Genomic DNA, 21,715 nt, shown 5'->3' on the forward strand with positions numbered 1-21,715 from the left:
ATAATCCAAAATGGGTGTAAATGTTGCAGCTACAAGTTTCCTTTTTGCGTTGAAAGAAAAACATAGCCTATTTCTAAATTGGCTTTTCTAGTAAAAGCCAATTTTCAGTCTCAGTTTCTTAACCAGTTGTTCAACATGTCCTTTAAAACTAAGACCGTCATCAATTAAAATACCTAGATATTAAAAAGTTTTGAGTAGGTAGCTTTCCAGTTGAGATGTTGGTATTTGTGTAGCACCCGGGGGGGCTTCAGTTATAGTTGTTGAGCGCTTGGAGAGCATTTTCATCTGTGTGTTGTTATGAACACTTGGGCCTACCATAAGATAATTAGTGTACTCGATTTTTTTTGTTGTAAGATTCCTGTTAATTTTCTGACCTCACTTCTTGTCAGTTGACTCCACCTTCACTTGTCATCTTTCACCAGGCGGTAATGAAAGTCTGTGAAGGGGTATGGCACTTTCTGTTATGTGTGTGACTCGTCTTCCCCATTACAAACATTTACATATAGGTTTGGTCTCGCAGGCACGATTGCAGGCTGAAGGTTTGTGTCAGTACTGATTTGAGGCATTATTTTAGTCCTTTTTGTCTGGAGAACTTGCACCAAAAGCTGATACAACAAAAACATAACCAACAATTACAATGTTTGAGGAGAAGCTGCCACATAATGCAGGTGCAAATTAAGGCTTGAAATTTAGGTTTCTAAAGTTGCTCAGTAAGCTATCGACCCAGTTCTAGCGGGAGGTCTATATTTAGCAAATGCATGAATCATGACGATTATCTGAGTGCTGAAAATGACTGATGTTTGACACAGAAAAGCTGCTGTTGGCATCCACTCAATCGTATGGTCACACAGTCCTTCAGCTTCCTGCAACAGATACGCTCACAGAGCGTGTTGAGAGCTTCGCTGCTGCTGCTGCTGCTGCTGCTCCTTCTGCTATCAGGACTTCGACACTCTTCCTGTAGCAAGGGCCTGCCTTGCCCGCAGCATCCTGCTCTGCTCTCTGTAGGGAAACGTCAGTTAGAAGCATTCTGTCCGGCATTTTGCTTCCAGTTTTACACTTATTCCTCTAAAAAGACGTTGAAAAGACTAAAGTCTGACACCCTCTCACGTCTAAAGACAATCTGTCATAATATCCCTACAATTTAAATAACAGACTATACGATTTTGCAAAGACTTCACTACCAAGACTTAAAACTTAGAATAATATTATTTGATTAATTGATTTTGTCAAGACTATTAAGACAGCTCGGACTGAGTTGTATGACCGCCTTATACCAAATGATTGCCCACCATCCCTAGCAAGATTCTCATGTTTTCATTCCAGTATAATAAAACAGTGGTATCACATGAAAAGTCATATGGTGTAAGGTTGGCATAAAATGCACTGCCAACGTTGGGCTCCACTCCGCTGGCTGGACTGACTATGGATCAGCTCTCCACGCTTCCTCTGGGGACATAATTATGTCAGAGCTCTGGTTTCTGTTTACCTCCTTTCGTCTTCAGTGTAATCACTGTAATCATCATCAGTATCCTAATTTGGCAGTGCTGCTCTCTCAACATGGCTTATGTCTTGGAACACCTCTTGGTGGTGAATGTGCAGCAGACTGGAGTGGTGTGTTGAACTGGATTTAACCCTCTAAGGTCAGGACATTTTTAGACATCTTCTTAAATTCTCCTTTTAAGAGCATTCACATTTAATCTGATACCCATGTGTTACATATCAAATTATTCACAACAAGCTCAGCTTTCTGTATAGTGACGCTCAAAATTGTTTCAGCTCGGCAAATAATTCAACCTACACTCAGTTATTTTGGTGCTTGGAATGAGTTCACAAATTTAATGTAAAAATATGATTACAGTAGAAAATAGATGTCTTAAATGACATTTTGTAATATTGCTTTTTGAGTAAAAATGTTCTCAAACATTGCTTGGACTTGTGCGTCTTTTGTCCTCAAAGGGTGAATGGTAAATAAATGGTCAACCCTCAGCTTCCTGTTATCTTAGGTATAGTCAACAGAATACCATTTTGCTAGCGTCTTTGATAAACCAAATCTAGCGTTACAATGAGCTACATCTCATTGCGGTCGGCCTGAGTGCTATTTTGTGTGGTGTCACTTTCTTTGGTCTGTGGCCCAACAATAGCCTGGAAATCCAGACCCAAATCCAAAAGATTAAGGGGTCTGGCACCAAGCATGCATTTTTAAATCTCACTGCACGCAACTGAATAACACTACGACCAATCACAACTTTTTGCTAAGCCCCATACACTTAGCTACCAGCGGAGTTAACTTTTAAATGGTAGAAACTCTTGTTGTGTCCGGTCGGCAAAAGAGAAAAAATGTCCTTCTTGCTAAGGAAAGATTCGAGCACCGTCTTATGTTTCTCTTTTAGATAAAAAGCCAAGTCTAAGTCGTTCTTTGTAGCAACCAAAGCCATTTCAACCAACTGGTTTCACCTGTAGCCATTTTGCAATGTTTTCTAATGACCTTGAAGTTGCAGTGCTGTCATGTGCTGGCCCACCTATATCAAATACACCAATGTGATTGGTGCAGCTCGGCTAGAAGGACATAGTTAATGAGCAGCATTACTCGATGCCTGAGTAACTCGCTGAGCAAATTCAAATTGGGCTCTTGCGAGAACTCTGGATTTCCAGGGTAGCCCAACAGGTAAATTAGGTCTCCAAGCCAAAGTTAGTAACAGGGTTGACATATGAAAGCATCAAACATGCATTTTAAATGAATGAGATAAGAGTATAGTCAGTTGTTCTTTATACTCATTTACTGTGCACCGTTAAATTGTTTTTACAGGATTGCCTAAGTTTTCCACGCGTAACTGATTTTAAGCAAACATTGTGATTAGATCTTTTCTGTGGTTGAATAAAACATGGTTTGTGGTTAAAGCAGAAAACACACTGAGGACGTATGTCCAAAATTGATGTAGTTACATCTGTTGCACGTTTCCTCTCTGTGTGTCTCCGTCACGGTGCTTCTCTTTGTCGTGCACTCCATTGACGTCATAGTTGCCAGGCAACCTTGTGAGCAAAACAGAATCCCTCTCTGCACAGAGGGGAGGCCCCGTTCGCTTGATTGGCACGTGCTTCTCTCTCTGTTGCCCTGTCACCCTCTCACAGTGTATACATGTAGATCTCCCCTTTGTTGCGTTTTTGCGTTGGTAGCATCACAAAACATGTGTAGTCCATTAGTGCTGCAGCTGTTGAGAATGTAGACCGGGAGAAAGGAGAGCAGCTGATAAAGAGAGAGGATATAAATTAAGAACACCGCCGGCTTTTAAAGCTCGGTTGATGGTGTACAGTTAAAGGAGAACATGGAATAGAAACATAGAACATAGAAACAAACCAAAAACTAACACTTTTTGCTTAATTTATATTTATATATTTTAATAAATTATTATATACTTTTTTGCAGTTGGTGGTATTATGATTGTGTGTGTGTGTGTGTAACCTTTTGACCCTGCATATGAATAATACTAATAAAAAAAGGCAAGGTTGTTTTGTGTCCCGTTAGAAAATAAAAGTAAACCGCAAGTAAAAAAAAAAAAAAAAGAACAACAAACAAAGCTCTATGACGTTCTGGGTGCGTAAATTAAGCAACGTCTGATTTGAACACAAACCACAATCTTTTTTTTTTTAAACTTAGCTAAGTAGTTTTGGTGCCTAAACACCAACTGTGTACGTCTAAAGGAGAATTAGCTCGGTTGTTTCAGAACTTTGAGTGCTGTCAGTAGAGAGAAAAGCTAAACCAATCGGTGCTGCCTACACTGAGTTATCCTCCTGCTGAAGTTGACACCCAACAGATGTATACAGTTTTAAATGTGTTTTTAGGCTCTTAACGTGTTCAAAATGTAATTACAAGTGCCTAACCATGTGCAATGATTCCTTCCGAGTGAACACAGCGAATCTGACTGCGTGTGACAGAATGTGACAGAAACGCATACATCCAAATTTACAAACAACAGACCTGCATGTTGAAAGTGACTGGAATTCTCCTTTAACATGTTTTTAGTCTCTCTTTTCCAGACCATCCTCCAAAGCAAGTTGAAGGAGGGTCTGGCTAGTCCACACGGCATTCAGGGATGGGAGGAAAACAAGCGCTGGTTTAAACCAATCAGAATTGTCTTTGGTGGTGCTTTTTCATTCAAGGGGCTACTGGAGGAGTTTTGGGGATCTTTAGTCAAAACAGACCCCCCCATTCACTAAAAATACATTTTTCTATGACCCTCCCCAACAATTTATTGTTGCCTTCTGTTCTGGTTTATGCTTGGCAAAGATGTACAGACACCCATTGTTTTTATACAGCCATGACATACGTAACGTAACCGCTGCTTTCTCATCTTACACATCACAGCCCACTCACCAATATTGTTGTGAAAACACAAAAAGTATGGAACTAAATGCACACTTCCTGTATTACTGCATTACTTCAAGTACTAAGTTAGTTTCCTAGTAAACTAGTATTCACATGAAATAAAACAATAAAGCATTGTGACCATTTGAGCACACTAGGTAAAAAATTCAACACATAAAAAGACATGACCCTCTCCTATTTTCCCTTTAGTAGTCCATTCCATAAATACCAAACGGTCCCTAAATAAGTAATTTTCTAGCGGCAACAGTGCAATCCCGGAATTGGACCAGCAAGGATATAGACTAATGTGTTTTAAACCGCTGTTATGTTTTTGGGACTGAAAGATTCTCCTGTGGGTCGAATTTCCCGCCACTAACTGTTATTCTCCATGAACTAACTCTTAATATTCTCATGACGGTAGTGGGAAGAAAACTCTCTTTTTTTTCTTCTCTTTTTTGCAGATTTTTGAAAAACCTGACTAATGTCAGTTAAACTGAAAACTAAACTTGGGTGCTATAAGTTTAGTTTTCAGTTCATACATAATGTTCAACTGAAACCAACTGCCAGTTATAGAAATGCCACAGGAAGAGAGTCAGACAGTATTGACAGACAGATGAAAACACTGTTGCTATTAAATCTTTTAATAGGATTACTTTCCGTTGAGAGAAAACAGCCTTAAAAGGCAGTTGTTGTTGATGTAGAGACATCTACATCAGAGAGTTTTCTATTGAGAGTTTGTCTGTGATGCCACATGGTCCATCCCAGTTCTGGTGTGCGTGTCTATACAACCCTTTTCTATATGTCTCTTCTATGCAAACCGTTTTCACAAACAGACCACAGTCAAATCATGCAGATCTGTTCTCACATGACAAACTACAGAGATGGACAGTATTTAGAAATACACTGACTCGAAAATGATCCATGCATCCATGATCCACCAAACCTTTTATGTTTAGGTAGTTATAATATGGACAACATGTAGGCATTTAACCACATGTGGCTACATGTATTTTTATATTTAAATATTGTAGGTCACTTTATCATCAGTAGTCTAAACCATATCTACAGAAGCCCTGAGAGGCATGTGTGATAAAAGCTTCTGGTGATCCTCATCTAAATGGTTTTCTCGCCTTTGTTTTTGAATTAGAGCAGGTTCGAAGGTAATGGTTCATCTTTAAAAGTTCCTTCATTATTTTTAATCAATTAAACGGATAAAAAAAAGATTTGGTAAATGAAAAATTGAATGAAAAAGTTCAAGAGGCTGAAGTGCACCGCTACCCCGTTTTTAGTAATGGGTCTAAAAGCATCCTTGTTTCCTTATCAGGTGAGGTTTAATTTCTCAACATTGTCACTTCCATCTCGTAACACACGGACGCTTGGTCAGGTGCCTTTGTCGCTAAAAGTCTCCTTTAGTGTCTTATCTAAACGTGCTTGGTCAGGACTATTGGCGTCCCTTTTGATGTGGTTATGTTAAGGAAAAGGTTGTGGGTGGCTTACGCTTCTGTGACACACGAGAATAATGGGATGGTTGAAGAAGAAAGCAACTTTAGTAAAGGTGCCACGCAGGAGAAGAAGACCGGGGTGAAAGTCTTGTGTTTGACCCATCCACCATCCCCACCAAACTTACTCTCCCTAGTAACTTATCCCTTGTGCTTTCTTACCCATAAACCACAACTATTCAAAACGTAAAATGAATGCTTTTTTTGAACGTTTTGGTCGTCTTTTTCAACACTTTTGTCGCTTTCCCCAATATTTTTTTTTACCTTTACTGCCACTTTTTCTGACGTTTTTGAAGCTTTTTTACTCTGGCATCAATCAAAAAGTACGGCACCCCGGAAGGATCACAGAAAAAAATAAAAAATATATATATTGAGGCCACGAAATGCTACTGCACTAGGAAAATCCTCTCAGCTCCAACTTACCAAAGCAGGCTTACCGAAGCGAGGATCCTTACTGGACCCAAAATCGCATCCTCCAGGTGATATTTTACACCTTTACAACGGACACCTGTTCTTTTCAAAGGCAACTTTAAGCCAAAAGTGCCGTGCCTCTCTTAACTGCTGTTAAGTCTTCACCATTGGATTTATAAGAAGAGCACAGATGCAATTTATAACATTAAATATATATATTTTTTACAATGAACCAGCGTGCACAAAGAAAAACAGAAATGACAGTGAACTGTAGTGCAGCATTAAATGTAATGTATAAAGCCTTAACCAACATCTCTGTGCCATGAGTGCAGACCCAGTTGAAAAATTGTAAAAGAAAAAAACTTTCTTTAAAAATCATTTGTGTGCACCATTTCAGCAACGTTTTGATGGATTGGAAATACCTCGGTATGTGGCAACAGTCTGACTGATCCAGATTTTCTTGGTACAGCTACCAGAAGACTTACGCATATCAGACAGGTTGCCCACTTCACACCTATGTCGTCAAGATCAGTTTGAGGCTGCGCAACACGCCCAGCCATCAATTGACTTCACTGGTCTCTAACGAAGACTATGGTCGCTGTGTCCATACTGTTTATGATTGAGACACATATTCCAAATGCACAGTTGACATTTCCAAAGAATTCCTTTAGAACCCGAATAATACCAGAATATCCCCCATGTCTTAAGCAGAAAATGCTCTTTCGTAAAAAGGAATTATTTGGGATAGGCAACCGGAATATGCTGTTTACATGACCTGTACCAAATTAGGAATATTGTCATATTTGGAGTAATAGTGGAATATTCATATGCGTGTGAACGTACTCAACGTTCCAGAATTCAATCTCTGCATAAGTAGCAGTGGACAGCTACAGAGTGTCTGGGGAGCAATCTATCCAAAAAAGAAGAAGCACAAGTTTATTTAATCCTTCCTCTTCTCTGTTAACACATTCATGTATTTTCCGCTTACTTTGATGTGTGTTGTTTCAGTTTTCAAGGTTTTTTTCAGCTGTAGAAGTGAATTGCGTTCGGACATGAAGAAAGGGTTACTACATTAACGTGCACAAGATTGAAACTGTAAATTCAGACCAGGGATTGGATGACAGTCCAAGCACCTTTCCCCTTAGTTAGCAGTTTTTCTGCTCCTCAGTGGTCACTCTCCACCTCCCTTTCTGCTGTAAATCTCCTTTTGTTCATATGTTGCTGTCATCCTTCTCTCTGCCTCTTTCCCTTGTCCCTCTTCTTCTACAATCACCCTCCTCCTATTTCTCTTTATAGCTGTTAAATGACTTACGGACTTGAGTAACAGATTCTTCTGCTGTGACTACTGATATAAAATGTTCATAGATTTCATATTTCTTACAGTCCAGAGAATGTTGATCACCTTAATTTCCATTTTGCCTTTTTCCTCTGCTTGTTTCTCTCTCTCTCTCTCTCTCTCTCTCTCTCTCTCTCTCTCTCTCTCTCTCTCTCTCTCTCTCTCTCTCTCTCTGCAGGTCAGAGAAGGTGTTTTTTGTTGCTGACGTCCTGAGTAATCTTGTGCCATCTCTGAGTCAAGAGGAGTAGGCCTAGTTAGTTACATTGACAGACAATCCCCATACGTCTTTTTTGTTTTTTTATTTTGGAACTCAAAGTGACAAATTCAACATTTGAGTGCCTCAGCAATAGAAAACACTACCCGTGTGGCCTCAGTTATTTCAACTCTCCACCTCCTGTGTGATCGCACGGTGCTTGCTGTAAAATGGCAGAGATGACATCCCAAAACCTCTTTGCCTCAGCCTCGTTACACAGCTCGACAAGAGGATAACCATCAATCCCCAAGCGCCACTCGTGGACCGACACACTCCCGGACGCAGAGCCCCGCCCCTGGCTTCAGGCAGCATGGGAGACGGGAGCTGGGTCTGTCTGAACCCAGCTGAGTTCACCCAGCTGCAACAATACAGCGAGTGTGAGTACCCACGTGTTTGAATCTGAGGGTTCCACATGTGTTTTTGTTCTTTGGGGAGTGTTGGAGATCGTGTTGTGGATGATGAGTTGGTTTTGTTAGGGCCAGGTATAGTGTCCCAGAAGTATGTAGCTGTATACAGCCATGATATTTAATGTTTAAGTTGAATCTAGTTTCTGTGGTTCAATGTCAAGTGAGATGACAGATATTCATGCTGTCTCCTTTTTTTCAGAAAAAAACATAAAAAGAAGAAAACAGAATTTGCATTTTTCGATTCTCTTGAAAATTTCTTTTCACTGTTTATTTTCATTTTCATTTACTCTAATGATGTGTGTGTGTATGTACGCATGTGTGTGTGTGTGTGTGCGTGTCTGTGTGAGTGCTTGTTTGAGTGTGTGTGTGTGTGTGTGCACGCACGTGCATTTGCAGCCAATGAATAACACATTCATTTAGATTTAAATGTAATTGTCAAAAAATAACGTTTTTTTCCTTTACCTTCAGTCAATTCAATAAATTGAAAATGTAATTATTTAACATCTTCCTTTTCCCGCTTGTCTTGGTCCAAATGTGTCAAGTCATCTATTTTTCCATTATCAGCTCATCGTTTCACTTTCTACATTGCATGAAAGTATAATGTATGTATGACAACAAGCATGTTACAAAATCATTGTAAAACCCAAGGGAGAGCAAACATTAGAGCAGGACTTCAGTGAGTGTTTGGTGTCACGTTGTGGATGAGCCCACCTCTTCCATTGCTAACAACCACATTTGTTAGTCAAAAGAGCATCTGTCCTCCTGCACCTGGGCATGTGTAGAGTGTTACTCTCTCATGCAAGCTATGCGGTTGAGGATTTAGCCAATCATGCATAATGATTGTTTTATAGACCCGTAAGAAATAAAACCACAGCAGGTCAGACTGTCATTGACTAGAGAGAAGGTTTTAACCACTATGAAGAGATTACCAAAATGATGGTCTTGACTTTTGTCTACTTAAACCTATGTGTGGTGAGCACACACGTCTGTGGATCCATACTGTATGGTTGTGGCTTTATCTTATGTCTTACCAAGGGAGGACGTGGATGTATACAGCCAAGGGAGATGCCCATAGAGAGTCCATGAACGCATCGGAACAAATATATTTCAGCAACGTTTTGATGGATTGGAAATACTTTGGTATGTGGCAAGTGAATTCCTTTGAAGTAACCCGATCCACGAACAGATTTCTCTCGCCACCACTGTGAGAAGACTTACAACTTTTCAGACAGGTTGCTCACATCACATCTACGTTAACGATCAGCAGGAAAGTGCTTCTAATTGACTTCAATGGTCAAGTCTATGGCGTCACTGTGTCTTATTTCTGACACTGAGCCACGTGCAAAACATATTTGACATATGTTTTAATATTTGTATAAATGTTTATATTATTTGTGTAGTTTTTGAATCCAAATGAGAATAACATTGGAAAGTCCTTTGTGATTTGCCAAAAAAACATAAAAGTGACATTGTGGGGAGACGTGGAGTTTAGTGTTTACCTGCAGTGGATGAATGTCTGTGGAGGAGAGGATCTTTGCTGTAGTTTTGGAGATCCCTCTTTTGTTTGTCCCTTGCCTTCAGGATCAGGCCTACATACAGTGTAAGCTACAAATAATAAGAAAGTGCTGCTTGGCACAAAGTCGAAACTATTCTAGTCCTAATCCTCAACTTTTAAATAGTTGTCGCTGTGGTCAAGCAGGGTTTTTGGTTTATGAGCCAGGTCGCGGTATGGAGACTATAATCGAAACATGATTAATGTGCATGCTGGGAATGCTCCTGCTTGCTGGGAGATATCATTTTTACCGATGGTGAGGACCGGAAAGACAGAAAGGCTCGTGTGTCACCAGCCAATCAATCAAGGACTTAATGAAGGACACTGGCTGTGGAGATAACAGGAGGTGAGGGAGCAGGACTATTGGGCAAGGGCTAGTGTCATTAATAAGCCATATAATCAAAAAGACCTGAAACCATTAGTTCATCAATTGATCACAACCACTTGGGTTATGGATTATGCATTTGAGAACTGGTTCTTTCTTCTCAAATGTCCGAGTATGAGTTTGAGTGATGTTTGAGTAAGAAGGGTATTTTTGTGTTGTAAGATTCATAAACTTCCTATTTTTGTGTTTTGTACTGTTGGTCAGACAAAACCAACGTAACAAAATGTCAACTGTGGGCTCTGAGACATATGAGAAAATATGTTATATAATATATAATATAGGAAATCAGCAGGTTAATTAGGAATGAATATGATCCTCAGCTGCAACTCTAATATAATCAAGTTAGAGCTGAAGTTATTTGTTAATTAATTGATCGGTTGGTTGGTTGATTGGTTGAGCAGAAATGAATCAACATTCATTTAGATAATTACTTATAACTTATAAAATAGTTATTTATCAAGCAGAAACAATTTATATGTCCAGCTTTGCAACTGTAAGGATAGTAATAATGAATAATAAGCAATAAACTTGGGTGTGCAAAGGTCTTAACTGTTAAGATGTCAGCTCAGACTTTCGGAACATGTGATGGACATTTTTCATTGGTTTCTGACTTTGATTGATCAAAGAAATGATCAAAAGGTATATTGACAGTGAGAATAATGTTTAACCTTTTAATCCACTGCACACACAAGTTTGAGCTGTCTTGGTTGCTTTTTGTAAAGCAGCTCTGTATGATTTTCAATAGGGATTGATCTGTAGATTACTTTTTTTTTAGTTCAATTGGAGTAACTATTTAATTTATCCAGATGACCTCATTAAAATATTTGTGCTTAGTCAACCATTCAAAACTCAAGTATGTTCAACCCGCAATCATATAAAACAGAAAAGCAACAAGGAAACCAGGTGATGACATGAAGTTTGAATGGATAATCAAAGTAGTTGATTAATTATCAGTCCATAAGTGTATTAACTCATACAATCCTGGGGAATTGAATGCATCTGACGGTGACTCATGCTTGTCAAAAACTAACCCCATCATGCATATGGCTAGTGTTGCAGCTGAGTGGACTTTCAGCGGATGTTCTCTAATCACGTTTCTCATCTTACCTAAGAGCTCTCTCTCTCTCTCTCTCTCTCTCTCTCTCTCTCTCTCTCTCTCTCTCTCTCTCTCTCTCTCGTCATTGTGGACATCTAATGCAGCAGGACAGAAATAGGAAAGCATTACAGGCTGCAAAGCTGCTGAGCACTAAAAATAATGAAGGGAAGTGTCCTCTGTAGTTGATAATAAGAGCTCCCATGAATGGTGAAATCAGTTCTTGAGCGTGTGCATGCATAAGTGTGTGTGCTAATGATGGTGGAGCTAATGGAGATCTGTCCATGCACACATACGCATTTATTTGTCCCATGTAATTGTTTGACAGATGATCGTAGGAGGTCATCACGGTTAGTGTTGGACCTGCGCTCTATGTGAGTGTGTGTGTGTGTGTGTGTGTGTGTGTGTGTGTGTGTGTGTGTGTGTGTGTGTGTGTGTGCGCGCGCATAAACATGGGATTAGTATCTAAACGTGAGAAAGACACCATGTCTCTTTTTACTTTGCACAAACATAATGGCTCACAGGCTCCCCTCCCCTGATGCAGCACTTCCTGGTACACATGAGTATTTATCAGGACATTCGTTAATGAGATGCAGCATGTTTCGTCAGTTTCGGGAAAGCGTTTTTATTCAAAGGAACATTTTGACTTAAGGGATATGATTATAAAGACAGGCAGCTTGAGGAAATGCATTGCCACCGGACTTAAAGCCTTCTTGTCTTTAAAAACACTCTGCTCTGTAGTTGCAAGGTTTTTTAAAGTATATCAAAGCAAATGCATTGCAGTGAATGTACTAACACAATTCTGTTTTTCTCTCCTCAGATTCCACAAAGAAGCTGAAGGATGTGCTGGAGGAGTTTCACGGGGAAGGAATTCTTTCCAAATACAATCCTGAGCAGGTGTGTGTGTGTGTGTGTGTGTGTGTCTTGTGTGTGTGTGTGTGTGTGCGTGAGAGTGTGCGCGTGCGTGTGTGTGTGTTTCCTTTTTTGCCGCTGTTATCTTTTCAGTTCACTTAAATTCAATTTTATTTATGGTATCAAATCATGACAAGAGTTATCTCGAGACACTTTACAGATAGAGTAGGTCTAGACCACACTCTATAATATACAAGGTATATTAATTATAGTAATTCCCCCCAGAGCAAGCATTTAATGCAACAGTGTTGAGGAAAAACTCCCTTTTAGGGAGAAACATCGGACAGACCCAGGCTCATGGTAGGTGGTGGATGATGACCGGTTGGGGGTGGGATGAATGGTGGCAATAACAGTTACAATAAAATAAATAAGATAAGGGAACAGTGATTAGAAATAGTAGTTCATGGCCTAGCAGGGCACTGCAGGCAGTTTCATGGCACAGCAGAGCATACCAGGACGTGGGAGGACTTTGCAGGGCACCGTAGAGCGTAGCAGGGTGTAAGCAGGACCCCTGGAACAGCTGCAACCATGATTTTGGTGCGCTGGCAAATCTGTCACACACAAACACATGGTGTGATGTTATCTGATGCTTGTTAAGTTCCTCTGATTCAGTGTAATATCAATTGCCAGAACGCTTAGTCATTCCCCTCTCACATTTTTTGATAAAGGCTATGGTGGAGTCACACCCTCAGTATCAACTTTGGCGCCTGACGTCAGCAGATCAGCAGATCAGCTTCCAGCTGTGGTGTAGACTACAGTGACTTCAGCGCGCCTGAACTTAGGACAGCGTCACTAATTCCTTTGCTTTTTTTCTTTCAGTTTTCACGCTCATCTCGCTCCACGTTCTCTGTCTCTAACATATTGCACACCTTTCATTCAAGATGTTTCTGTTCACTTTCTGAGTGCTTGTAATCAGAATTACTAACTGGCAGAGTTGATCCTGTGTGGAACATTTAAGGCATGTGTTGTGGGCAGATTTATATAGTAAGTAAGTTCAATTTCCTATTTTGCTTTTTTTATTTTGTCTTTGTCATGATGGTCACATGATTGGTAATTGCCATTAGAGGTCAGACAAACACTCGGAGTCAAAATGTTTTAAGAATGTACTAATTTCATACGTCAGCGGTAGCGATTGATGGCCAAACATCTTACATCTGATTCCTCCCCCACTGGCGCTGTGCCTATACAACCATATGATTTTTATGATAATGGCAGTTATCATACGTCATGATTCATTTCTTCCTTCTCCTGGCACCTCGGACTTCTTCATGCGAATGTTATATTTTCCCATTTCCTCACCCCTCTCTCGCTTTTTTATTATCACCTCCACTTAGCAGTGTTTGTGTTGACATGACTAACAGCCCGGCTGGACTTTGGGCGCCATCGGCTCCAGACTCAATGTTCATGTAGTCTTTCTGAGACCACACTGGCCCCTGGCGCCATGATGACCACCGTGGCCATCTGCCATCCATCAGTGTGCGTGTGTGTCTGTGTGTGTGTGTGTGTGTGTGTGTGTGTGTTTGTGTGAGTCCCTTGTGCCAGCTGTAGATTAATCAAAAGACAAAAGAAGACTATGACTTATCTTTTGTGCTTTCATTTAGCTTATTTTTAGCCAAAGTGTGGCTCTGCCTCTTCTCAAGAAGTTAAAAAAAAACTGACTGAGGACAATTCAATCAGCAGAGACTTTGTTTATTGTACAGGTGCATGATAAGACATGTACAGAGTCTTTGGGGATTAGACTCCATTGTTAAAAATATTATAAAGGGGTAGAGAAGCCAGACATATTTCCCCCCCGATGGAGCCTAGACACTGGTGATGGTGGAGAAAAGGGTCCTTTGTTGTTGTTGGAGTATGCTATAGTTAGTATATATTGTCTTATAACGCACATTTCATCACCTTTGGCGTCATACACCATTTCATGTCATATTGACACTGTTAGGTTAAGGAAAAGTTTGTGGGTGGGCTTACGGTTCTGTGACTCTCGGCAACGCGACGGTTGGGTTTAGGAAAAGGTCGTGGGTGGGATTACGGTTCCATGACACGCAGGAATAACAGACCAGTTTAAATAAGAAAGTGGCTTCCCTGACACGCAGCAATAATGGGACGGTTAAGGACACACGAGGGACACAAACCCCAACCTTAACCCTAACCCTATCTCGATGAAAGTCCTTTGTTTCCCCCATCCACCACCCTGACCAACCTCCCTACGCAGAATTTCCCCCTTACATGCTGTAACACTCGCTAAACCCCGTCTACAAGCTGCTCTTCCCGGTACGTTCTACACACACGGCAAAGGGTGCCTTTTTCATCGCGTGACACGCGGACAGCCACTGCCCAAACGTCTGTATTTTCCGAGTTCGGAGTGAGTGGGTTGACGTAGGACCAGACTGCCGGAAAGTCAGTTTGAGGGGTTGACAATGCCAAGAGGTGATAAGGGAGGAGGAGGGTTTCACGTTTGCCTGAAAAATCAGCTGATAGCAAGGAGAGAAGACATTTAAAGCAAAATATCATGCTATGATTGGGTCATGAATGTCGTGGCCATTTCTGGTTGGTGTACTGAAAAGTGAACACCTCTTAACAGAGGAATCGTTTTAGGGAGAGATGGTTGTGGTTGAAGTTTATGTAGGAATTTGTTCTGAGCTTCATTAGTTAAAATGACAGAACGATGATTGACACTTTAAACTGCCAGCAGTGTGGGTTTTCTCCATTGAACAGATAAGCAAACAAACAGCACCTCCACCATCACTCTCAGTGATTGATGAGCCACTGAGAGGCGACGGCTAGACGTTGTACCCACAGGGTTTCCCTCCACAGCGGTAAAAGGCTCCGTCACGCATCTTTGTCAATTGGCTGTGCTCTGTTTTTTTGGCATAATTAATGATGTCACATAAAAATAATGTCAATATAAAGCAGTTTGAAAGCATGTTTAGAGGGTTGCTTTGTGATATACTGTGCAATATAAGACATTCTAACTTCTAACTTTGTCTTGTTCTAAATAATCACGGCACTGCCACACATTTGAGTGAAGCCTGTAACTCATTCAGTGGATTTCAGTAGTCTACTTTAAAACTTTAGGGTTGGGTATCCTATGTATTTTGTTTTTGTATATCTATGTATATCATTTAAAATGGAATAACAATAACTTAAGCAAAAATAACGCAAAAGTAACGCAAAACCAAACAGAATATAAAGCTAAAGAATTTAAAATGTGTAATATAAAGGAAAAATATAAAATGAAAGTTAAAAAAATTGTTTCTTAGAGTCACCACCTCTGATTACCTTACAGTAACCTTAACCAATCCCAATCCTCTAGCCTAAAACTAACAAACTCAACCGCAGGCAACAAGTTCTTCTTAATCAGAAGGAGAGTAAATGCCTTTCAAATGTCTTCACCATCCTCAAAAATAATAATTTGGCATCCATAAATGCCATGGCTGAGGCTGTTTGTTTACAGAACAAGGCAAATGTTGCCAAACTGGTGACTTCAGGGCAGCAGGTTTTCCAATTCTGTTTCTCCAACACCTCTTACTCTGGCAGCATATATCACTACCCGATGTGAGGCGAGTGCAGATGTGAGTTAATGGCTAAATACGTGTCTAACCATTCTGAATAAAGAATTATGGTGCTGCAGAGATGTCCTGGTCCTATCATACTGACTAAAGGAAAACATCTTTGATTGGTACAGATTTTTGCTCATTTTTGCTCAGCTCAAACTTTTGCTCAGTTTTATTTGTGTTTCAATGAAAATGAGAATAATGATGCAAAAAATGTACCGTTCCCTCCAATATTGTGAATCATATCGTAATCGCAACATCAGACAAAATAATCGCAATTTGACATTTTCCTCATATCGTGCATCCCCACAACCTAGCCACCGCCATCGACACAAAGTAGCTAACCCCTTCTCTTCTTCTACCCATTCCTCCCTCACTCTTACCTCCCTCCCTCCATCCTTCTGCTCTTCGTTGTCCCAACTGTTAAACAGAAGCAAGACGTTCTCAACCAAGTAAGCCTCGGCCCCCCTGGGCTTTGCATGCTGTGTGGTGTCTGTGTTGGCAGACTGCATGCACATTCTGTCTACTAACATGACATAACCCCCGCCTTATCTGCTACAGATGATCTGACACTCTGCCAGAGGGGAAAAGGCGAGAGTTAATAGGGTCTTTGAGTTGAGTTGAGCGCTGCTATGCACCCGCCACATCCACATGGCTGTGGGAGGGCGTGGAGTGCTTTTGCAGGAGGTCAATGGAAGGAGCTCAGGAATGTTAATATGACATGTTTTGCTGTCTATGTTGTGTTCTTTACGTTGTTTTCCCTTTAAGCCATCGGGCCTTCAAATGTGTTATCTGGATGCAGCTTCCAGCATCTCCAGTCTTCCCTTGCTAACCTTAATGAGTTCTGTGGTGGTCAGTAGACTGACCTTTAACGTCTCACTATAAAATCTATTGACAATATTTACAGAAAACTGGCATGTCACCATCAAGGCTGCAGATCAACTTGAATCAAAAAGTCCATCACATTTCTCCTGTTCTTTTTACCAAATGAATCCGTTCATCCATGGTTGTTGGAAGCTTCGTTCATGAGAGTACTTCCTCAATAATTCTGTTAACCTATTTGCTCTTTCCTTCCCAATGCAGCCCATTGATTACGAGGGCTTCCAGCTTTTTATGGCCACTTACCTGGAAAACGACATCCCAGAGGAGCTGTGTCAGCACCTCTTCACATCCTTCAAGAGCAAGACAGGAGGCTGCTCTCCCGATCAGTCTCGTGCAGGAACCAGCTTACTGGGTAGGCTGTTTTTTACTTTATATGGTTGCATCATTTAACACTACTGATCACATCATTCACAGAATTGCAATCCATGACTTTTCATGTAAGTGCATTTCAGGTTTTGCTCCTGTCAAAGAATGATCCAGTGTACATCTGCTCCATGGAAGTTGCTTAGCTGTTTGATCCATACAAATTCACTTTGAAGTAATCCAAAATCTTCTCAGAAATCTTTTGAGACAGCAACTTCCCTCCAGAACCCAGAGTAAAACATTGTCTGGATATTGAACACAATCTGACACAAGGGAGCTAAAAACCATCCTATCAGAATATATGATTAATAGGCACATTAATAAAAGAAGAGGAAACTGGGAACTTTGCCAAAAGACTTTCATTTTCCTAAAACAGTGACATGCTGTTTTTCATAGCAAATCTGATACAGCGTACCATACCCAGGATAAGTGAAACCGACTTGGACCCGGAAACTGAAAATAAGCACAATATGTGCACTTTAAGATTGAACAAAGATGACTGACTACTTACTTATGATACTACTTTCATGCAGGTGCAGATCATATGTGTGAGTCATGGTTGCCACAGTAAAAGTTGGTAGCCACAGCTGTGGTCTTTGCAACCTGTTGTGTGATTTTGACAAAAACACAACACGACACAAAACCTTTGAGCAGTTGGCCTTTTTCATCCCTTTGACAAGTAGGCACACAGACAGGCTTAATTGACCAAGTGTGGATTACACGACGACGTCACACTGACCAGAGCAGAAGACAGAGAGCTTCAGGTGTTGTAGATCGTTTGCACCTTGCTCCAGGTGTAAACTGTGTCTGCCTCCGTCCGTCCATGTGAGTGCTGCGTGGGCCCTGGCACCGGCGTCCGCCTGTGTGCGCCTCACTGCAGAGCAGCTGAGGAGACAGATGGACTGTTGAATTAGAAATCTATTTCTGCGTGTAAAAGTAAGAGGCAACACATGAAGACTGGCTAAATGAGTGACAGCATGTTGCTTTGGGTAGCAACACTGCTGAGACTCATGGTGTCTCAGTTAGTTTAGTTTGTGAAGTTTCAGCTTTCATTCTCTGTGCCACCCTTCTCGTCGGTCTTCACTGTGAAATATCTAATAAATGCAGAAATGCATGCCTTCAAGGAGACCTCAAAAATTAAAGACGCCCTACAGAGTTTTCTTGAATACAAACAAAAGTTTGCTTTTAGTGTTATTCCCTAAAACCCATTGTTTGCATCCTTGAGGTGTAACAAACAAAGATGCAATCACTGGGGGCAGTTTTAGAACTAGCAATTACTGTGACAATTGCTTTCTCCATTAACTTATTCATTGCTTTGTCAGAAAATAGTGGCATATAGGCTTTGCCCGATTACACGGGCAAGTAAAATGCCACTTATGGCTAGTTAATCTAGCAGCTCACTTGTCATACTGTATACACATTGTGCAGAAAACCTAAATAACTTACTGTCAATTTATATAAAATAACTATACATCTAGACAGGGATTCTTATCTGCTCTTAGTTCATGTCCTTTTTGATCCTCCAGGTTCAAACAATGTACACAGGCAGGAATATAAACTGGGCTGCTCACATTGCTGCTGCCTGTCTGTGCATCAGCAATATGATACATTCAAATCATGAGTCTGACACAGGAAGTCCAATTACAGGTGACATGCTGTGTATGTTCTTATTACATTGGAGAAAAAAAAGATTGAATACCTGTGTGGATTCTGCTGCTGCGTCAGAGTGTGTCACAGGGGGACAGCTGAGACAGTCTGCACTGCCACCTGGTGGCAGTCTCCAATAACATGACCTGAGCCAGTCTGGCTTGTGTACTGATTGACTCCTTTGAGATCTTCTGTTGTTTCTTTTAGGACTGATGGGTGTAGCGATACAGACTTAGATTGTTTTTATTCATCAACAGGAGGCCTTTATGTCAGATGAAGGAGATAAAATGAGCAATATTGCCACCAATTATGCTGCCTGAACGACTATAGAGAATATACACTCACCTAAAGGATTATTAGGAACACCTGTTCAATTTCTCATTAATGCAATTATCTAATCAACCAATCACATGGCAGTTGCTTCAATGCATTTAGGGGTGTGGTCTTGGTCAAGACAATCTCCTGAACTCCAAACTGAATGTCAGAATGGGAAAGAAAGGTGATTTAAGGAACTTTGAGCGTGGCATGGTTGTTGGTGCCAGACGGGCCGGTGGGAGTATTTCACAATCTGCTCAGTTACTGGGATTTTCACCCACAACCATTTCTAGGGTTTATAAAGAATGGTGTGAAAAGGGAAAAACATCCAGGACACGGCAGTCTTGTGGGCAAAAATGCCTTGTTGATGCTAGAGTTCAGAGGAGAATGGGCCGACAGATTCAAGCTGATAGAAGAGCAACTTTGACTGAAATAACCACTCGTTACAACCGAGGTATGCAGCAAAGCGTTTGTAAAGCCACAACACGCACAACCTTGAGACGGATGGGCTACAACAGCAGAAGACCCCACCGGGTACCACTCATCTCCACTACAATTGGAAAAAGGCTACAATTTGCAAGAGCTCACCAAAATTTGACCGTTGAAGACTGGAAAAATGTTGCCTGTTCTGATGAGTCTTGATTTCTCTTGAGACATTCAGATGGGAGAGTCAGAATTTGGCGTAACCAGAATGAGAACATGGATCCATCATGCCTTGTTACCACTGTGCAGGCTGGTGCTGGTGGGGTAATGGTGGGGGGGATGTTTTCTTGGCACACTTTAGGCCCCTTAGTGCCAATTGGGCATTGTTTAAATGCCACGGCGTACCTGAGCTTTGTTTCTGACCATGTCCATCCCTTTTTGGCCACCATGTACCCATCCTCTGATGGCTGCTTCCAGCAGGATAATGCACCATGTCACAAAGCTCGAATCATTTCAAATTGGTTTCTTGAACATGACATTGAGTTCACTTTACTAAAATGCCCCCCACAGTCAGCAGATCTAAACCCAATAGAGCATCTTTGGGATGTGGTGGAACGGGAGCTTTGTGCCCTTGATGTGCATCCCATAAATCTCCATCAACTGCAAGATGCTATCCTATCAATATGGGCCAACAGTTCTAAAGAATGCTTTCAGCACCTTGTTGAATCAATGCCACGTAGAATTAAGGCAGTTTTGAAGGCGAAAGGGGGTCAAACACATTGTTAGTGTGGTGTTCCTAATAATCCTATATGTATACTGTAATACAGTAGCGGCCTCACTGATGACGCATTGAAACATTAGCTCTCTGCTTTCAACAAAAGATCCAAAAATAGGGCTGTTATTCCGATGTACTGTCTGTACATTGGATCTGTACATTTATCTTGCCATATTTTTTAAGCCATTTGGTTTCTGTAAACAATATAAACAAACAAATATACAAAGAACATACTTTTTCTTCACTGTTGCTCACTCATTCTTGCTGCATCTGCCGATGTCTTTTTTTCTTCTTCTTCTAAAAACAATGACTGACCACAGAGGCCCGTTCCATTGACGCAGGCATCTCTATTCAGACCGAAGTGGCCTGTGCCCCCATTACAGGTACCGGAGCAGGTCGAGTAGCCCAAATCATCAGGGTGATGTAATGGGACAAGAGCCCTGCTGGCTGTAACCTCCTGCTCCCCTTTTGGTGTGCTCTAGTTGTGTCGATGTGAGTTTATGGTATTTTGTCTGTGGGTCAGTGTATGACTTAATGCTTTGTGAATGGTTTTAACGCAGTGTTGTAATTTCATCTGCTTCCTCTCACTCTACGCATCCTGAGTTCTGTGGTAGCCTATGTGGATTAGAGCTGCACAATAAACAGTTTCATTTATTTGAAAAGTCAATGCGATAACGATTTGCACTATAAACATACAGTATATCGCCAATGTCACTTTTTGGGTTAGTTGAAAGAGTATCAGCACAAAACTGCACCTTAAAATGTAACTATCATTTGTTTTTTTTAATGGTGCGTTTTTCCTTCAGATTAATGTTCAATTTCTTCACTTAAATATTGCTGATAATCATTTTCTTTTTGCTTTTTTTGTATTTTAGCAGAAAACCGAAAGCAGCTGAACTGAGTACACTTTCATATCTGTTTATTCATCAATCAAGTAATATCGTTGTTAGGAATATTCAACAATTTTCCTCATATTGTGCTTCTGTAATTTGGATTGTTGTACAGTGTTTCTTTATGTTGCTCCATAAAAGTTAAACAACTCTCTGTGCATTGCATCCCCTCCTATAATTTTCTTAATTTCTTTCCAACTCATGTGTCCTTTCTTTCTCTCTCTGTCCCCTTACTGTTATTCCGTCTGTCTTGTTCATTGTCCGCACCAACAGGGATGAACGGGAAAAGCATCCTGTCCGCAATGGGCCGGCACACACCGGAGCACTCCAGTGTGATGAGCGCAGCGGCAGGCTCGGGAGCCAACACCCCCCCTTGTTTATCTCGCTCCTCCTCGCAGCATTCAGGGACGGGGGCCTGCACACCTGGAGGTCCCCAACGATCACCTAGCACCCAGGTCAAAACCTCCGAGGCGAGCAGCAATGCCCTGAGCCCCAACACTGGTCTTGCCAAGTCGCCAGTGTCCCCCAAACTTTCACCAGGTGAGGTTAGCTACACTGACAGTCTCTTGTCTTCTCTCGATTTTTTTCTTGACACACACGCTCTCAGTTAATAGCCCTGGGTTTCTCAAACGTAATACTCAAAGATTTGCATCTG

At 41.1% G+C, this 21,715-nt stretch overlaps 1 protein-coding gene across 6 annotated transcripts in view; it reads left to right on the forward strand.

Annotated features, from left to right (window-relative positions):
* LOC117953091 (diacylglycerol kinase beta) overlaps nucleotides 1-21,715 on the forward strand; it is a 107,753-nt gene that overhangs the window by 7,924 nt on the left and 78,114 nt on the right. Inside the window, exons 2-7 of one of the 6 annotated variants that reach the window (XM_034885853.1) lie at nucleotides 7,788-8,239; nucleotides 12,120-12,196; nucleotides 16,197-16,217; nucleotides 16,849-16,999; nucleotides 20,491-20,553; nucleotides 21,334-21,600. In XM_034885853.1, the coding sequence (XP_034741744.1) occupies nucleotides 8,173-8,239; nucleotides 12,120-12,196; nucleotides 16,197-16,217; nucleotides 16,849-16,999; nucleotides 20,491-20,553; nucleotides 21,334-21,600 (646 nt within the window). In that variant the 5' untranslated portion in view covers nucleotides 7,788-8,172. Of the gene's footprint in view, nucleotides 1-7,787; nucleotides 8,240-12,119; nucleotides 12,197-16,196; nucleotides 16,218-16,848; nucleotides 17,000-20,490; nucleotides 20,554-21,333; nucleotides 21,601-21,715 lie in introns of those variants that run through there. The other 5 variants (XM_034885854.1, XM_034885855.1, XM_034885857.1 and 2 more) reach the window with 5 other exon arrangements.

Source organism: Etheostoma cragini, chromosome 11 (genome assembly GCF_013103735.1).
Source record: "Etheostoma cragini isolate CJK2018 chromosome 11, CSU_Ecrag_1.0, whole genome shotgun sequence".
Lineage (NCBI taxonomy): Eukaryota > Metazoa > Chordata > Actinopteri > Perciformes > Percidae > Etheostoma > Etheostoma cragini.